Raw genomic sequence first — 18118 nt, 5'->3', positions numbered from 1 at the left:
AAAAATCTAAATTTGTTCAAAATAGTTTTCTGTTCTCCAATTTCTTATAAACTAACTCCGACAAAAAACATCATTGCTTCTGGCTCTGAGCGTAAATTCAAGTAACTCCTCAAGCAAAGATTGCAATTTCTGATTCACAACAGTACCCATAAAAGCTTTGTCTGCTGAAGTATATGAATGCATATGTCAATATTTTTGTCTCTTTAAATTGTTTATTTCCATTTGCGGTTTCTCTGGGAAAGTGACTTGTGCATTTCTTGATTATAAAGAAGCAATGGAAAAAGTCATAGAAATAAACATTTTTCAAGTTAGAAGGACGAAGGTATCTTTAACATTTTCTGGTTTAAGGTTGCAAATTGAGCATCGCCATCTTTGCGCATAGAGGGTCAGTTGAAATTACGTGTACAGTCCCTTTACATATACTTATTAACAATTGAATAAAAAAATAAAGTAAAATGAATGCTTTTTAATCATTATTTTTATCTAATGTCGTATACATTTAATATTCCAAACCTAGAATATTTACAGGATATATCACCAAGAGAAACAAGCAAACCCCGGTCTCCTATTGCAGGCAATGTATTCTCTTCATATATAACGTTGTAATCTCTTTTTTTCTGCCTGTCTGTTTGTCTGTTTGTCCGATCATAACTCAAGAACGCCTTGACCGATTTGCCTCAAATTTTGATTGGGTAAATCGAGAGAATCATGAGAATGTTCTTAGCTTGGTTTTAAGGTTCTAAGTTGAGTGGGTCGACCATTATCGGGAGAAATAACTAAAATCGTAATGTACGAACATGTGCGGGTAAACGGCGGGGTAACTACGAGTAACCAGGGCAACGCTGGGTTCCCAGGCTAGTTTAGAATAAAATATAGTGCGTCCCACTAAAATATGAACATTTAAAGATAATCACGTATGGTATTAAAAACAATTCTCAATTAAAGAATATACAGCAATGCATTATAATTCCATTTTAATGATTTACATGCTCATATAAGAGTTATTTATAAACGTTACCAATTAATCCTTTCACTTATCATCAAGGACAGAGGTACATATCTTTTAAAAAGTGCTTGAGTTCCCGTAACACCATAGTCTGCCGTGTCCATTAGCGCCTGTTCCAATCAGGATTCAGTCATGTGTTAGGTGTCTATTCTGAACCAATAGAAATTGCATGGCGGTAACATTTATCTCATTATCCAATTATAGAGATAAATTCTTATATTTAATAATATTTACTTCTACTGAAACTATAGTGGTAAAATCTTAAATGAAAATCGGGGTGTCTCCGATGAGATGGCCGTGTTTGTCTCCGATATTTCTCCAATGATAATGATTTCTCCTCAGGAGTCTCAGAAAGTTGATATTAATTTTTTTCAAATGTAGAAAAGATACAAATCCAGTGTTTAAATAACAAGATTATTAAGGATAAGGCGGACATTCATGATTAGTCTGAAGTTTACTGGTACCATCGTGCATTGGAAACACCACTCAACAAGTGGAGGCTCAAATTAAATCATATTAGTATTTTATTATTATATTATTATCATTATATTAATATCATATTATTATAATATCATATTATAATTATATCATATTATTATCATATTTTAGAAGTACATTTATTGCTTCTAGATATAATTACATGATAAATAACGAGTGTATAAAAGGAGAGGAAGTTGAGTAGGTCTTCTCTGGTTCCAAGATCCGACACTACTGATTTGCGGATTTCATAATCCTCATTCGGGGATTTCATTCTCTACAATATCATATTATAATTATATCATATTATTATCTTATAATTATTTTATTATTATATTACTAAATCACCTTATTACTTTTGTTGCGATTTTTTTAACACATAAAAATGATATTTATTGATTATGTTTAGATTTTGATCAGAAAGAAACAAAGAAACGAAACTTGGAAATGTCAAGATTCTCTTTCAGTGTTAACAATTCCCGCAAACTGAATGAGGTTGCTAGGTAGAGGTCCTGAAAATGTAATGAAACTGATTATTTGCCTCTAACTCAAACTTCCTAATTCTTATCTTTCCCGTAGACGCCCTTGACTGAAACCGATTCACGTAATCTAATGATTGTGATTACAATAAGTGTTTTATTTCTATTTTTGATATGATTGTTTAGTAATGGAGAAAATGAAAATACTACAATCTCTCCTGGAAAACCTGAAAACGCTTCTCTAAGAAAATTAAAAGGTAAAGCGGGTGTCCCAATGAAAGAGGAAATTCAAAGACGAAATTTGCTCAAAATTGTTGATACAAAATTTGCTCAAAATTGTTAATACAGTCGTAAGCCTTGTGAGTTGTCCTAAATTTGGAACAAAATTGTTTGTACAGGGTTTCCCACAAAAGGATGAGACTGCAAAGACGACATTAATTTAATAAAATATGACAGTCAAGGTTAAATTGAGTCTTATGCCGTAAATATAGTCTTTTTATGACCTTTTTATGAATTTTGCAAGGAACTATAAAAACTGTGCAAACCTAAAAAATAAATTGATATAACGAACCATTAAATATTTTTAATTTTAAAATATTAATATAGATTCTGTTACATGAAAAAAAAGATTGAAACCACATTTTAGAATAAGAGAAGATGAATGATCATGCATTCATGATCCAACTAAGCTTTGATTGATATCGTTATAAATCAAACAAAGCTTTAATTGATATCGTTATAAATTAAACAAAGCTTTAATTGATATCGTTATAAATTAAACAAAGCTTTAATTGATATCGTTATAAATTAAACATGTCACTCAATACATGAATAGTTACATTAAATTTTTAACAGTGAATTACGCTAATTTGAGTTTTGAGATTAATTTTCATGAATTGGAAAATTAAAACCGCTGCTTTTCCATTTCCTGAATATGAATAAAAATAATATATAACGCTTTTTCATTCTGTACAAGGTGTCCCAATAAACATGGGAATTCAGTGACGAATTCTCTATCGTCTTTTTAAATCATTCTTTGATTTAGTATAGTGATACCTACTGAGAAAGCTGTAATCCGTAAGATTACCGTCTGGTATGTTTACACCTTGTTTGTTTATGTTTTGACTGCATACATTTGTACTTAGTAAAGTGAAAAAATTACAGCAAACATACAAGGTAAACTTGTTCGTCTTTGCTGTTCATCTTGCGGAGACATTATAGACACATCTTTACAGTCTTTTACCCTTTTCATTTAATAAACTCTAGCAGACATAATAATAATATGGGCTTAGAAATTAGGTATTACAATGCTAATTCAAACAAAGACGATATTGAATTCGTCACTGAATTCCTATGTTTATTGGGACACCCCGTACTTTAAACATTGAGTTAAAAGTTTGCGAACGCTCTTGATTCAAAAACCTTTATTAAACGTCTGGTTTGTTTCCTAAGTTCTAATGGTTGTACATCGCTTTTTTTAAACGATCGTTTTGGTTTCGTGTTAGTGTTAGTTTTAATCTTTTATGAACGAAAAAAGTAAAGATAAAACTATAGTTTTTAAGCAAAAACTATATTTTTCTTCATTAAAATATGTCGTTTTTATTCCAATGATAATTTTCAAAACGATCGTTTTTATTCCAAAACGATTGTTTTCATTCCAAAACGATTGTTTTCATTCCCAAACGATCTTTTTAAAATTCATTCAATTCAAAACGATCGTTTTAATTCTTTTGAAAACGATCGTTTCGTTTTCAGATTTTTTCATTGTTAACGTAACGAAACATCCATATTCCTAAACCGTTTGTTTCTTCCAATTTCCGTTAGCGACGGCCAACCAATTACCCGCCAGTATAATCAATATTTTCTTATTTTCATATAAAAAATTTCGGGCATCAATAGACACCTGCTTTATACGTGTATGTATAAGTGCCTATAAGATCAAGAAAAAAAATAAGCGCAAAAACTCTTCAAAACATGCCGAAATAAGTTTTGAACGATTTACATTGGAGCCAGTGATTACAGTCCTCTGCTGTATATGCACATAGTAACTACTTATATAATCTTATTTTAAATTGATTAAAATAGATTCTGTAACTGCTGCTACTGATGCCGATGATGATGATGAAACTACTGCTGAAGAATCTGTCAAAGATGTGACTGAAAAATCAAATGATCTGGAAAGCATTAAGAGCATAGAACAGGAAAGAATAATTATCAATTTTATATCAATGGAACAGTAATCTAAAGCCAAAGCCATCTAATTAATACTAGATCAGACAAAGGTTTATGGGTACGGTAGTAAATCGGGTATCGTCATCATGAATGGTCACTTGGAAATACACTTACAGTCCCTTTGAGTTTGTTCACAGTATGGAACTACTGAAAATATGTTAAAATTACGAGAAAAAGTTATTATCGAAAATTGTGTTTGTGTTTCCATCCATTACTGAGTTTTGTTCATGTGTTAATTATTTTTACACGTGTTACTAAATCGTAATATCACATCATTACATTTATTAATTACTTGTAGTCATAACTCTATGTTTAACCCTATTCCTACTTGCCTCTCCTCTACTTAAAATGCTCTGACCGCCCCCCCCACATCTTTTTTTCTTATTGTGACACTGATCCATAACATTTTATACAATTTAATGAAACCCTTAGGCTCTTACTTAAAAAGTCTGCCAAACAAAATGTAAAAGAAATTAGAATTGAGTCTTTGCCGCGAACACAAATTTTTAATCCTCATATCTTTCCAACCAAAAGGTTAGAATTTCAACCTTAGCTAAATTTATTCGATCAACCAAAACCGTAGTTTGAAATATCTAAGGTCTACGACATTGGGTTGTAAAGATACAGGGATTAGAAAATCAGAGTTTGCAGCAAACAATCAATTCCGTTGCAAAAACTAAAATATTTAATGCATAAAAGGAGATCAATATCTAAGCATTTTAGAAACATGCTAAATCCATATTGAATTACAAATTTATCAGACCTAACATATATTTACAAAAACTCTTATTAATTTAATTAAATTTGAATAACTTCAATCCAGTCCAGACCTCTTGGTTCAAACCAGATGCAAAATGTAAATAATTTCATTTAAAAGGAATGCAAGCGTAATTTCACCATGGAAAGATAACAACGCCCGATTCACAACAGTACCCATAAAAGCTTTGTCTGCTGAAGTATATGAATGCATATGTCAATATTTTTGTCTCTTTAAATTGTTTATTTCCATTTGCGGTTTCTCTGGGAAAGTGACTTGTGCATTTCTTGATTATAAAGAAGCAATGGAAAAAGTCATAGAAATAAACATTTTTCAAGTTAGAAGGACGAAGGTATCTTTAACATTTTCTGGTTTAAGGTTGCAAATTGAGCATCGCCATCTTTGCGCATAGAGGGTCAGTTGAAATTACGTGTACAGTCCCTTTACATATACTTATTAACAATTGAATAAAAAAATAAAGTAAAATGAATGCTTTTTAATCATTATTTTTATCTAATGTCGTATACATTTAATATTCCAAACCTAGAATATTGCCAGATGATAATAATATCAAGGTTCGCGTCATCAGTTTTCAAAAATATGGGGATTAGAAAATTGGAGTTTGAGACGAGTGTTGAGTTTCTTCAAATGTTTATTGAACTTTTAAACTTCTAAGCAGGGATTTTTAAAAAGATTGAAACGAAAATTTTTCACTTGATACAGACAATTTTAAAACTCTTCAAACGCTCTGCTTTAAACATAAATCAAGAAACAAATAAGTTTACGGCTTAGATTATCACACATCTAAGTCTTAATACATTCCGTTCAGTCGTCTCTGAAGCTTCATCCTTTGAGGGTAACTCTGATCTATTTTTAGGTTCTATGCTGACTGTGAAAAAGTCTGTAGATTTCAAATCAAGGTTTTAAATTAAATTATTTAAAAATAATCATTGTAATAAAACGAGAAATTAAAATAATCAATTACTTTTAAAATATCTAATGACTAATAATTGCAACACATACAGAGAATTCATTATTTTCATCGCAATGCTTAAAAAAATGAATTTTTTTTTCACTGTAAATTTGAAGAAGAAAAAAACTTTGTGCCTAGTCAATAATGTTGGATTTGTTCTGAGCCTTTTCCAAATTTTTGATTTGTAACATTTTAAATGTATCTAAACTTTTGTTTTAGCATAGTTTATTAAAAAATATTTGTTTGCACTTAGATTTAAAGAACCCATGAGATGCCATTGACATTTAAATTTATTGACAATATCATAAAACAAAAACAGCTTCTAAATTTACAATTGAATTCTGGTGCATTGCTCATCTGGATTTAATGTATAACGAGAAGTAGTCTAACCATCAATCACCGGTTCAATCCGTTTTCTTGTTAGCCTGGCCAGGCTGAAGAAAAGTGGTTCAATTTAATTTACGTAGTTCAGCTACTTCTCTCATTCATAAAATCTGGCCCCCGGGTTACCTAAAAAACTATTTAGTAACGATGACATTTGGGGACCAACAGTCAAGGAAAAAGAAAAAGCAATGAAACTTTTAGGAATAGGTAAACAAACATATTTTTCACTGTCAGAGCACTGCAAACTATACCATGACAGGAGAGGGTCAAATCAATTGAAATTACTGTTACGACTTTCGGACTCCGTTACTCCTCCAGACTGATTTTACGCACACTTTATATATATCTTGAATTAAAAACATTTTTGTTATTATTAATAGCTTTTCATTAAGAGGAGTAATAAGATTTGAATCTTAGTCTTCAGTGCATTTTACTTTAGCTTGACACGAGAGGAAAACCTAAAATTACCTAATTAAATATTTCTGAATTATTATTTCAATATTTCTGAATTATTATTTAAATATTTCTGAATTACCTAATTAAATATTTCTGAATTATTATCCGCTTGTTCGGAAAAATGCGAATAAAATGTTGGGAAAGGATTCGAGTCTTTGCCACAAACTATGATTTTCTAACCCTATGTCGTAAACCTTAGATATTTCAAACTATGAATTCTGATAGATCAAGTGATCTAAGTTTGAAATATCTCAAGTTTACAACATCAGGTTGCAAAGATAAAGTGATTGGAAAATTTAAGTTTGTGACAAATTTTGACCAAAATGTTCGTAAATTGAAATGGCTTTTTGTTTGATATTACCAACCGAATATTATGTGTTTTAACAAAGCATTTTTGAAAATGTCAGTTTGTGTTTTTAAGTTTAAAAAGTATTTAGGAAAGCGATGGATTGGGTTTAGAGGAGGTGGAATTTCAATCTCAGTGAGTCAAGATTTGTTATTTTTTAAACATTTTTTTTTTCATCCGCTTAACAACAACACAAGAATACCCTTTCAACCTTTTTCTGATAAATGACGAGTAAATCATTGTCGTTTTCTAGTTTTGATAGAGTTCTTTAATGTCTGTGAACCAGAAATCTGACACTTTTACAGAAAACTTAAATTTCTAATAATCAATTTTCATATTTATAAACATGGATACCTCATTCATTCTTGATCTTACAAAACTTTTTCAAGAGTACCCTTGTAATTGTGAATCACTAACATACCACTCTTGTATGTATAGTTAGATAGAATTAAATAATGGTGTTTAATTCTGATCATTTCCTTGTGATTGTGAATCACTAACATACCAATCTTGTTCTTATATAGAAGATGTTAACGTTTTCATTTTTTTTAACGATCGCTTCGTTATAAAAACGACGACGAAAAATCGAAAACGAAACGATCGTTTTTAAGAACAATCGTTTTTTAAAACAATTCGTTTTTAAAAATTGTCGTTTTTAAAACGACCGTTTTTATAAAAATCGTCATTTCGTTAATGATCGTTAACGATGAACCTTCGTTAACGATCGTTAACAACAACCCTTCGTTAACGAAGAAAGGAAGCCGACATTACGGGCATCTGTACTTATCATTGAGTAGTTTTTAAGAAAATATCAACTTTTTAACTTCATGTAAGACGACATTCAATTTTTTGTATGTAATTTTTTTTTCAGAAATTATCGTCTTTCCAAAAACGACCGTTTTTTAAAGTTCGTCGTTTTGTTAACGACAACCCTTCGTTAACGATCGTTAACGACAACCCTTCGTTAACGATCGTTAACATAATTGTCAATAAATTTTTTTTTTCAAAACGATCGTTTTTTCAAAAGTGATCGTTTGTAAAAAAACAATCGTATAAAAAACGGTCGCAAATCGTGTTTTCAAAAACGATCGTTTTCAAAAACGATCGTTATTCGTTTTTAAAAGTTCAAAAGGAGTGGGTCGTTTTTAAAAACGATCGTTTTTTCCTTAAAACGAAACGGTCGTTTTTAAAACGATTGAAAAACGAAACAAAAAACGATCGTTTAACGATCGTTTTTAAAAACGATTAACAACCCTAGATAGAATTAAATAATGCTGGTTAATTCTCATTATTTTTACAGCATAATCCGCAAGTCAACTTGATGCAGAGAAACCATGATTAGAAAGTAATAACTTTTTAAGGATAAAACATGAATATCTGTTTCGTATCTTGATCAGACATAAATGTTAATGGTATCAGATATGTATTGTATTCTATTTAAATGTGTGATAATGTGCCAAGTGCAATACAAAACGTTTTATAGAAATCCAACCTTATTTCTTTTTCCAGGTTCCGTTGTCAAGCTATACTGAAGAAGACATATTGGAGGCATTTAGAACTAAACTTTCTATAGTAGGTAAATTGGACTGGGAACCTTTAATTAGGCAATTTTTATTCGACTTAATTATTACTTCTTTTTTATTTTTCTTATTTTACAGAGGAGAATAATCCGAAGAAAGATCTGCATGAATCCTATCAGGTTTTTGAAATTTATTCAACCAGAGGCAAATACTTTTGAATCTTAACCCTACACTGGCGTGGGGAGGGTGGAGGGGGCGTTTAACTAACCCCCCCATAGTGATTTAAAGAATTTTTTTAAAATAGCTGTTCAGTGTAAAACAAATCTTAAAATACTTCATACCTTTTGTGTGATATGTAAAAATGTAAAAAAAAGAATTATGTGGATTTTCTCGACCATTTTTTACATATATTCAAAACCTCCAAAGCATACACCTAAACCTTACAGTGGATAGTAGATACCTAGTTTAGTTGCTAGCAATAGTTAATCTACAACCTAAAAGCTCATGTGCAATATATTGAGTTCAGTGGATAAACTAAGCACATTCTTCAAAAGTTCAGCGCTCTGACTATAATATCATTTCACAAAGGAACTGAGTTTTTGCCAAAAACTCTGACTTGCTAACCCCTATACCTTAGAAACCCGATGTTGTAGACCTTTGATATTTCAAAATATGAATTATGTTAGATCAAATTGTCTAAGTTTGAAATATCAAAGGTTTCACCATCATATCACAAAGGTATAAGGATAAGAAAATTTGAGTTTGTGGCAATACCTCAGTTCCTTTCGAATTAAAATAAATACAATTTTAAACATTTTTAGCTTGTGAGGCGATGCATGAAAGGAAAAGGCAGATTTAAAGCAATTGGTAAGAAATGTTTCTTCATTATGTTTCCTTAAACTAACGATGTCTAAAAATGTATTTTATTTTATCAAACGAATAATTATTACTTAGTGAACGGCCAATTTCGTTTTTTGTTCAATTGTTTTCAAAAAAATGATTTAGTATGTTCTCACTGAACGTTTGTTCAATAAAATCGTTCTTTCAGTACAAAAACTATAGTTTTCTAAAAGCTAGTAAAAAAATCGTTCTTTCGGGGGAATTTTTTTTTTGTTGTAAAAAACCATCAATTTTCGATTTTGTTGGAAATAGAAACCAAATTCACTCACCTTAAGCTATTATTCTATGATCAAGATTAACAGACAACAGATCTGACTTCAGGTTGCAAAGCTAGGATACAACTTTTTTTGAGCGTCTTTAAGTTTGGAATGAAAAAACAAATTAGAAGGTCTTAATTTTTTCAAAGTTTATATGTTAGGACAAATATGTTTTTATTATTTTATGCTTTAATAAAACAAAGTGAAATCTTTCAGATCGATTTTGATGTTGAACACGTTTTATTTATCGAATAAATCAAAGATTTAATGTGACTTTTTGATCATCACTTATGACTTTTATCTATATATCTTTTGCTCATATATTTATGAACTATAGCTGGCCAAACGGCTGGACCGAATTGCCTGAAAAAGTTGAATTTTTTTTCTTTTTTCTTTAAAATTTTTTATTTATTGTTTCCCGGGCAACGCCGGGCAGCCAGTTGTTAGTAAAACAATCATTATTCAGGAAAAGCAAGTTTAAAATCTCAAAGATTTGCATGTTTACTTGGAAAATTAAAACAGGTAAATCAACGGGTTATTAATCTATTCATACATTTTAGTTTTTAAATTTTCAGATTATGCATTAAGATTTCCACGGATAGCCAATTTCAGAAAATCGATAACTTTTCCACTATAGTTTCAGTAGAAGTAAATATTTCCGTATGATGTTTAGCGCCGATATAAGGATTTATCTCTTATTGGATAATGAGCTAGATAGAAAGATAGATGATACCGCAATGCAATTTCCATTCCTTTATAAAAAGCTGGTTTTTTGGTATGCAACAATTTTCATTGAATCCCGGCGGGATTTTTCATTAAACACTGCATTGAAAAATCTTAGAAATGCGCCCATTTTTTTTAACAAAATTAACAAATTCCAATTTTAATCAGTCAGTTCTCTTTAAGCTTTTTAAAAAGGAATGTCATTTACTAACAGACAAATTAGAATCAATGGAAATTTAAGCCCCCTCTGGATTCAATGATAAACCCTTTGGCTACGCCCTCGGGTTTATCATTGAATCCCTCGGGGGTTTAAATTTCCATTGATTCTAATTTGTCTGAGAGTAAATGATACATTGGTTTAGATTAGGCACCAAACACATGACTGAGCCCTGATTGGATCAGGCGCTAATGGACTAGGCATTTAGGAGTGAATAATAAAATCCTAAAATTGAGTGCGGCATTTTTAGAATAATTTGTGGACACCTTTATGCATAGTATTATTTTTCCTCATTTTAAATTAGAATTATTTGAAAATCTGATAAAATCTATTGTTTTTATTTTGGGAGGGCACGAGAACACATGTTTTCGAATTTTTGTTGTTGTAAAATATGATTATCTAAAATCTGAAATCCTTGCTCCCTTCACGTTTTTTTGTATTTTGTAAGTTTTCACGTCAACAATTTCGAGCGAAATCAAATATTTTAAAATCTAATAATGGTTCCAATTATTTTCCTTTTTAAGGAAAATGCAGAAGAAATTTAATTGGCATCCATTTCTCACATTTACGTTTTTGAAAAAAAGATAAATTCACAAAAATACTTTGCACAAAAAAAACATTTTTAAAAACTTATTTTAATTCTGAAAAATATTTTTCAATTGACACTTTTTTGTTTGTTTTTCTTCCCTTATATTTTTCTGAAAATAACAATTTTGCAAAATTTAATTCCACAAAAATCTGAGTGGCTTAACAAAGGAATTGAGTTTTGCCACAAACTCTGTTTTCTAATCCCTATATCTTTGCAACCCGAGATATTTCAAACTTTAAATTAGTTTCAATCAAAATATTAAAGGTTTACTCCCTCTGGTTGCAAAGATATAAGGACTAGAAAATTTGAGTTTGTGGCAAACGAACCAAGTTATTGTTCATCACTTAAGATATGCATCCTTCTATAATCCCTTTCATCTAAATCCAACAAATAATACATTTTGTATTTAACAGATTCCAAACAACAACAATGAAAACGAATCTGTCCAAGAAGAAGAATCAAAGTTTATAATAAAAGAAAAAAGAAATCAGACAGTAAAGAAAGGAAAAGAAGTTACAAGGAAAATTAATAATTCTATTCCAAGGTAAAGTTTGTTTTGTTTTGTTATCAGATTATTTTTAATTGGTATTTTTTCAGGAAAAATATTATTGAAGAATCTACAGTGAAACTGAAATAAGAAGACAAGACAAAACATTTAGATAAAATTAATCAATTTAAAAAGGAATACATTTTTTAAAAGTTTTCAAGTTAAAGGGAGTATCTGGCTAGCCATGGTAGTTGAGCTGATAATGCAGTATTGTAGAGAATTATTTTAGAAACCATTTGAGACCTGTAAGACTAAAATAAGAAGACAATAAAAAATATGGATGAAATAAATAATTCAAAAAGAAATACATTTTTGAAAGTGCAAGTTTTCAAGTTAAAAGAATTGAGTGTTTGTCACTAATTCAATAATTCCTATCTGACAAATTGATTTATAGATTGGAGAATTAGAGTTTGTGGTGAAGACTCAATTGCTGTAATTGAAAGAAAAGGATATCAGAGTCACAATAATCTCATGATAAGAAGATGATTTATTTTGTGAATGTCCCATTTTAGTCATCAATAGTTTATATGTACAAGGTTACCCATAAAGGATGCGACTTCAGAGGCACGCACCTCTGACCCTGTAGGAATAGTAAATTAAACCTAAAGTGTGACCGCGTCAACCTTGTTGCACCGGCTAGTCCTATTGAGTGTCTGCTTTATTTAACCATGATGTCAGGGCGATACAGTACAAACTGTGACGGAATGGTTGACCCGGCTCGGAAATTAAAATGTACTACGGCTGCCCGTGGAGGCACCTGTACGGAATTTATTTAGTTCTTTAAATCTATGAATTTCACCCCCCCCCCCCCTACTCTATTCCCACTCTTTTTCATGCAAAGGCACTGGCCTTGATATTTAAAATTTAAAAATTAAATTTAAAGTACCAAATGGTCGTTTTTTTCCCTCTTTTTTTAACTATACAACCAAAAATCTTTTTCTGATTAATTTTTTAAGATGTTGGCATTTTATTTTTATACCTTTTTATTACGTTTAACATTTAACATATTAAAAAAAAAGTAAAAAATTGTTAATTACATACTATGAACAGCAGATGTAAGCTGTAATAAAAAATTCCAACATTTTATTTTCTTAAAGTTTGCTTTTATTTAAATATTGTTATTGTTCTCATAGAAAATATAATAAAAAACATTAAAAAAATGAGCCCAACAAAAACAATTAATTTGGTTTGTCTAAAACAAAAACTTTAAAAACCTTCCAACATTTCATTTTGTCAAAGTTTGGTTTTATTAAACATCTCAATATATATATTCTAATAAAATATAAGGAAAAAATAAATCAAAAAACATTAGTTGCTTAAAAATCTGAAAACCAGCGGTTGAAAGCAAAAACGTAATTCAAGAAAAATTATTTTTCATTTGTTGAAAATGTGAACGAAAAAGTGCGATTTACCGGTTGAACAAATTTTAAATTTGAGAAAAAAAGGTGCAATTCTTATTCTGAACTGCGTAGAGTCTATGCTAGATCTCAACAGCTCGTTCAACCGCTCCAGCAGAGTTTTTTTTCTTAAAAGTACATATCATTCTGTTCAACAATATCTAAAATTATATAAATTTAAAGGGAAAATTCTACAATATCTAAAATTATATAAATTTAAAGGGACTGTTCTACAACATAGAAATAAAATAGAGCATAAAATTATTTCCAGAACCAAGAACACGGGCAGCCTTAGTACATTTGAATTTCGGATCCGGTTCAACCTTTCTGGTCCCAGTTTGTACTGCATCGCCCGGACATATGAATTGGGTTAATAAAGAATACAATTAACAGGACTAGCCAGTGAAACAAGGTTGACACGATCAGACTTTTTGCTTCATATAGGTTGATTTTACTAAAGGGGTAGAGGTGAGTGCCCACAAAGAAGTTTTTATTCTTAAACGATCATTTTCATTTCAAAACAATCGTTTTTATATTTTTGGAAAAGATATATGTAGGAATAAAAAATTTGAGTTTGTGGCAAAAAGTCATTTCTTTTCAATCTTTGACTGTTAATTTGATCTAGCAGAAATCATTTTAAACTCTAATTCAAAATCCGATGAAAACAGAGTAGAAGAAGAAATGTACAGCTTACAAAAATAAATATTAGAGAGTGATTAGTTTTGTGAATCAGACAATTGGGTTTTGTGTTATAAATACAAAGATTAATAACATTACTACTTTGTCATGCAGTTAAAAAGATTCGTAAAATAAATCCAGGAAAGGTATAATCAAAACAATGATTTTTGTATATTTCAAAAAAATATTGCTTATAGATTCTGTGAATTAAATTTTAACTTATATACGCAAAACAAAAAAAGTAAAAGTAAATTTAAAAAAATGGGGTTTCTTTTATGAAAGCTGAATCTCATGGAAAACTGGTAATAAAACAATGATTTAACTAATAATCGTATATAAAATCAAACTTGTAATCTGTTGGTTCATTATTAATCTGTTCTTCACATAGCAATATGCAGAAGGTATGTAAATGTGCCTTTATAGTTTCATAAAAATCAAACATTTCATAATTTTTATTTTGGCTGTTTCTAACACTCAAATTGGGACTGGTTCTATTTAAAAAAGAATTTAATTTTCAAAAGAATTGTATTTATGTATTTATCTGAATAAAAGAAGATATTGTCGCCTTGAAAAGATCAAAATTCTCGTCCCTGTCCCTGCAGCATACAGTGAAAAAAGTATACTTTATAATTTAGACATTATTCTTGTTGTCTGCCCTCCTTGTTTTCAGCACAGCAGCAGAGGACTCTTGTGCTGGGTGTAAACAAATGTCAGGTAATCAACACAAATTAATAACATACATGAAGATTTCTTAGATCTTTATAGACTATTTAGTTATAGTGAATCTTGAATATTAAATGAGATAATTTTCTGACATTGTTAAGCTTAATTAGTTATAAAACATTACGGGTTGTGGGGGAGTGGAGGTGTTGCTGATACCAGATCTGAGATTTTAAAAGCTTAAACCCTCGAGTAAACCCCCTGCGATCTATTGAAGGACTCAAGCTCAGCTAAACCCCAAATTTTGATAACTTAAACTTTTCCTAGATACATTATTTCCATACTATGTTTATATCATACCTTTGATCAAATTTAACTAATTTGTTATATTTTAAATATAAAAGCTTTTACGGCAATCCCAAACCTGAGTCTAGATTTTAGCTTTACTTGGGTCTAAGCAGCCTCTCGGAATGGGTTTACACTGAATTGAAGTGACTGTAAAGGAAAAATGAAAGGGGGTATTAAAGGGACTGTAAAGGAAAAATGAAAGGGGGTATTAAAGGGACTGTAAAGGAAAAATGAAAGGGGGTATTAAAGGGACTGTAAAGGAAAAATGAAAGGGTGTATAGGCTGAAAATCTTTAGGACTTGATCGCGACCCATGAAAGATCTATCTGATATCCTGTCTCGAGACATTGATATAAAACTGTGTCAAATTTATACTAAAATTCATATATAAATTTTGAAAATCTGAAACTTAAATCATGTGACCAGAACTCCCATCAATGGCAGTGCAGTGTATTGGTCATGTGTCTCTGTCTAAATCATGTGACCAGTATACTGCACTGCCATTGGTGGGAGTTTTGGCCACGTAATATGGAGTATGAATTGTATTATCAATTGTATCTATAAAAAAGGAAAGTTATAAAAATTATAATTGGAGCAAACCTAAGTTACAATTAGGCTTTTCTTGGATATTGTCGTTTAAGATTAGTTGCATATTTGCTGAATATGATCTGTTTAATCCTACTTCTTTTATATAAAATTCCATATATATATATGAATTTTCATATTTTGATACATTTTTATCAATTTTTTGAGAACTTTCATGGGTCACAATCAGGTCCTAAAGTGTTTAGGTTTCAGCCATGACCCCCATATCATTTTTTATTTACAGTCGTGTTAAACTTTTAAAATCTCAGTTCTTGTAAAATATCTTTTTTTACAGCTAGGCTTCTAGATAATCTCAAAGCTAATGACAGTATCTGGATGCAGGTGATATTAATGATTTGGATATTTCTTCATTACATTTTTCAAAATATATGATTGATATGTTTTATGTTTTTCTGTATGTTAAATTGTCAAAACGGCCTATAGAAATTGAGTCTTTGCCACAAACTCAGATCTAATTATTTTTTAGACTATTATTATGGTTAAACTTATATGCCCCAAAGATAGTGATCCGTCTTCTTGTGAACAAATGTCTAAAGAAAATTGGAAAGATTTGGCTGATGTCTTCTACAAAATTTTATTGGGCCAAGAGAAAGCTTGCCAGCAAACTGAAGCTTGTAATATGTAAGTATAAATCTAAAAAAATATTTTGATCGATTGACATTGTGTTGGTCCATACATAAAGTTAATAAAATCATATGAAATTGTAGTGTTTCCATTTTTTGTCATTTTTTTAAACCTTCCAAGCACCCAAATCCAAAGAGAAAAGAATACATATAAGAGTGGAATTTAGACAATCCCTCGGTATGAATTTAGTCAGTCCCTATCAGCCTGAAATGGAGTTCAAAGTGTATAAATCATGTAAATGTTCACAAATTATATGCAGTAGAGTACATAAATACAGTATGTTCCCTAGAATATCCATTTGAATTTCGAATTTTAAAGTTGTTAAATAAACTTTATAAAATGAATTAGGTGAATAAAAACATCGTTTGATTTAGATTAAATTCCACTTTAATATATATTCTTTTCTCTTTGCCCAAACCATTAAAGTTGGCCTTCTGAAACATAGATTTAGACCCCCAGTTTTATAGGGTTTTTAATCTAGTCTGACTGAACTCCATGTAAAACGCTGGAAAGAGAAAAATATGAACACGTTCATAAAACTTGAGATTTCAATACAGTATACTCAAAATCTTAGAAAAGACTAACATTAAATGTTTGATATTCTGATTATATCAATACAGTGAAGACGACGTTCGATTTCAATTTAGATCTATATCAAGTTGTTAAACAGCATGTTTACACAATATTACACATAAACATATAATTCAAGAGAAGCTGTCAATTAAAAAAGCTTCTCTTTGATTACTCGTAAACGTAAAAGTCATCTTTATTGTATTGATATAAACGCTGACCATTATACTTTATCTTTGATTCCAGTATTGAGGAATGGACCTGTGACAAGTGTATAGAAAGTGTGCAACATCTGGGAGCAAATGAAAGGACCAACTATTACGAGGCTTTTACTTTACTCCAAGGTAAAAACTTAAGGATTACAAAAATTCAGTAGCAAATGAGTTTAACGGGACCGTATGTGTAATTTCAAGATACTCTCCATTTTGAGAGTGGCGTGTCGAAATACTACGGGATACTCTTAAACTCATTGTCCTATGAATGAGTTATTGCTATTTTTTTATATAAAATTAATTATTAAGATATTTTTTCTAAGTAATTCATATATTTCTTCTTCAGGAAACAATGGGAAAACTGCCAAAATTTAATAATTGTTAATACGTCAAAATGTTGCACATGTTTAATCAGATAAAGTTTTAAAGAATCCCGTTGTAAATTAATTGAATGCTACTAACTCTTTAAATAGAAAGTCACCTGAAAGCTTATAGGTGCTTTTCTTTAAAAGACTAAGCTTAATTATGATTTTTCAGATGTCATATACAGTTACTGTGAGGACAACAAAACCATTGATAATTGTAAAAAAGTTGTAACAAGGTTGACTCCAGTGGGCTTAAGTTTAATTAATACAACCTTGAATTCTTTCCCTCCCGACTACCTTCCCTCAGAGAATATCTGTATTGACATCTTCATAGACAAGATAATAGCAGATCCTTGCAATGATGTTTGTTAGATATTTGAGAAATGATTTGATTAATTTTCTATTTTATAATCCCGTTCTAAATAAATCCATTAGATCTGTTTGCTTGTTAAGATATTATACTCTTACAGTGTTCACAAAACTTGTTCCAATTAGTTAAATATAGTTAATAATAAACAGATATAATTTATAAAATCAACAAAAGTTGTGAAAAATACAGTTTTCATATTATTTCCGCCTGCACGAACAATGTATGTATAGTACCACTGTGAAACAGCCTGCTTAAACGTTTGTTAAAAAACACGCTGAGTCATTTTTTTAAAAAAGTTTTGATTTTTAATCATCGCTAGAAAAAAGGAATTTCTTGGATTAAAAATCAAATTGTTTGTTTAGTAGTAAACTTTATGTTTTGTTCATAAAATCCGAAATATTTTTAAAGTTCAAGAGTTTGATTTAA

At 30.1% G+C, this 18118-nt stretch overlaps 2 protein-coding genes across 2 annotated transcripts; both read left to right on the top strand.

Moving 5' to 3' along the window:
- The first annotated feature begins 5003 nt into the window (after window positions 1-5003).
- LOC111718229 (uncharacterized) lies at window positions 5004-12167 on the top strand. The gene is made up of 10 exons (XM_023493771.1): window positions 5004-5050; window positions 5829-5871; window positions 6451-6515; window positions 7202-7245; window positions 8620-8686; window positions 8769-8809; window positions 9452-9497; window positions 10254-10309; window positions 11730-11860; window positions 11914-12167. Exons 2-10 carry the CDS (start codon window positions 5834-5836, stop codon window positions 11951-11953), a joined length of 528 nt encoding a protein of 175 aa, XP_023349539.1. The 5' UTR covers window positions 5004-5050; window positions 5829-5833; the 3' UTR covers window positions 11954-12167.
- A 2128-nt stretch (window positions 12168-14295) lies between these two features.
- LOC111718231 (uncharacterized) lies at window positions 14296-17765 on the top strand. The gene is made up of 6 exons (XM_023493773.1): window positions 14296-14339; window positions 14574-14652; window positions 15826-15872; window positions 16018-16172; window positions 16992-17089; window positions 17495-17765. Exons 1-6 carry the CDS (start codon window positions 14331-14333, stop codon window positions 17692-17694), a joined length of 588 nt encoding a protein of 195 aa, XP_023349541.1. The 5' UTR covers window positions 14296-14330; the 3' UTR covers window positions 17695-17765.
- The last annotated feature ends 353 nt before the right edge of the window (window positions 17766-18118 follow it).

The sequence above is a fragment of the Eurytemora carolleeae genome, unplaced genomic scaffold (assembly GCF_000591075.1).
Source record: "Eurytemora carolleeae unplaced genomic scaffold, Eaff_2.0 scaffold407, whole genome shotgun sequence".
Classification (NCBI taxonomy): Eukaryota; Metazoa; Arthropoda; class Copepoda; order Calanoida; family Temoridae; genus Eurytemora; species Eurytemora carolleeae.
The sequence above is the reverse complement of the archived record's forward strand: the minus strand, read 5'-3'. Positions and strand labels throughout refer to the sequence as shown.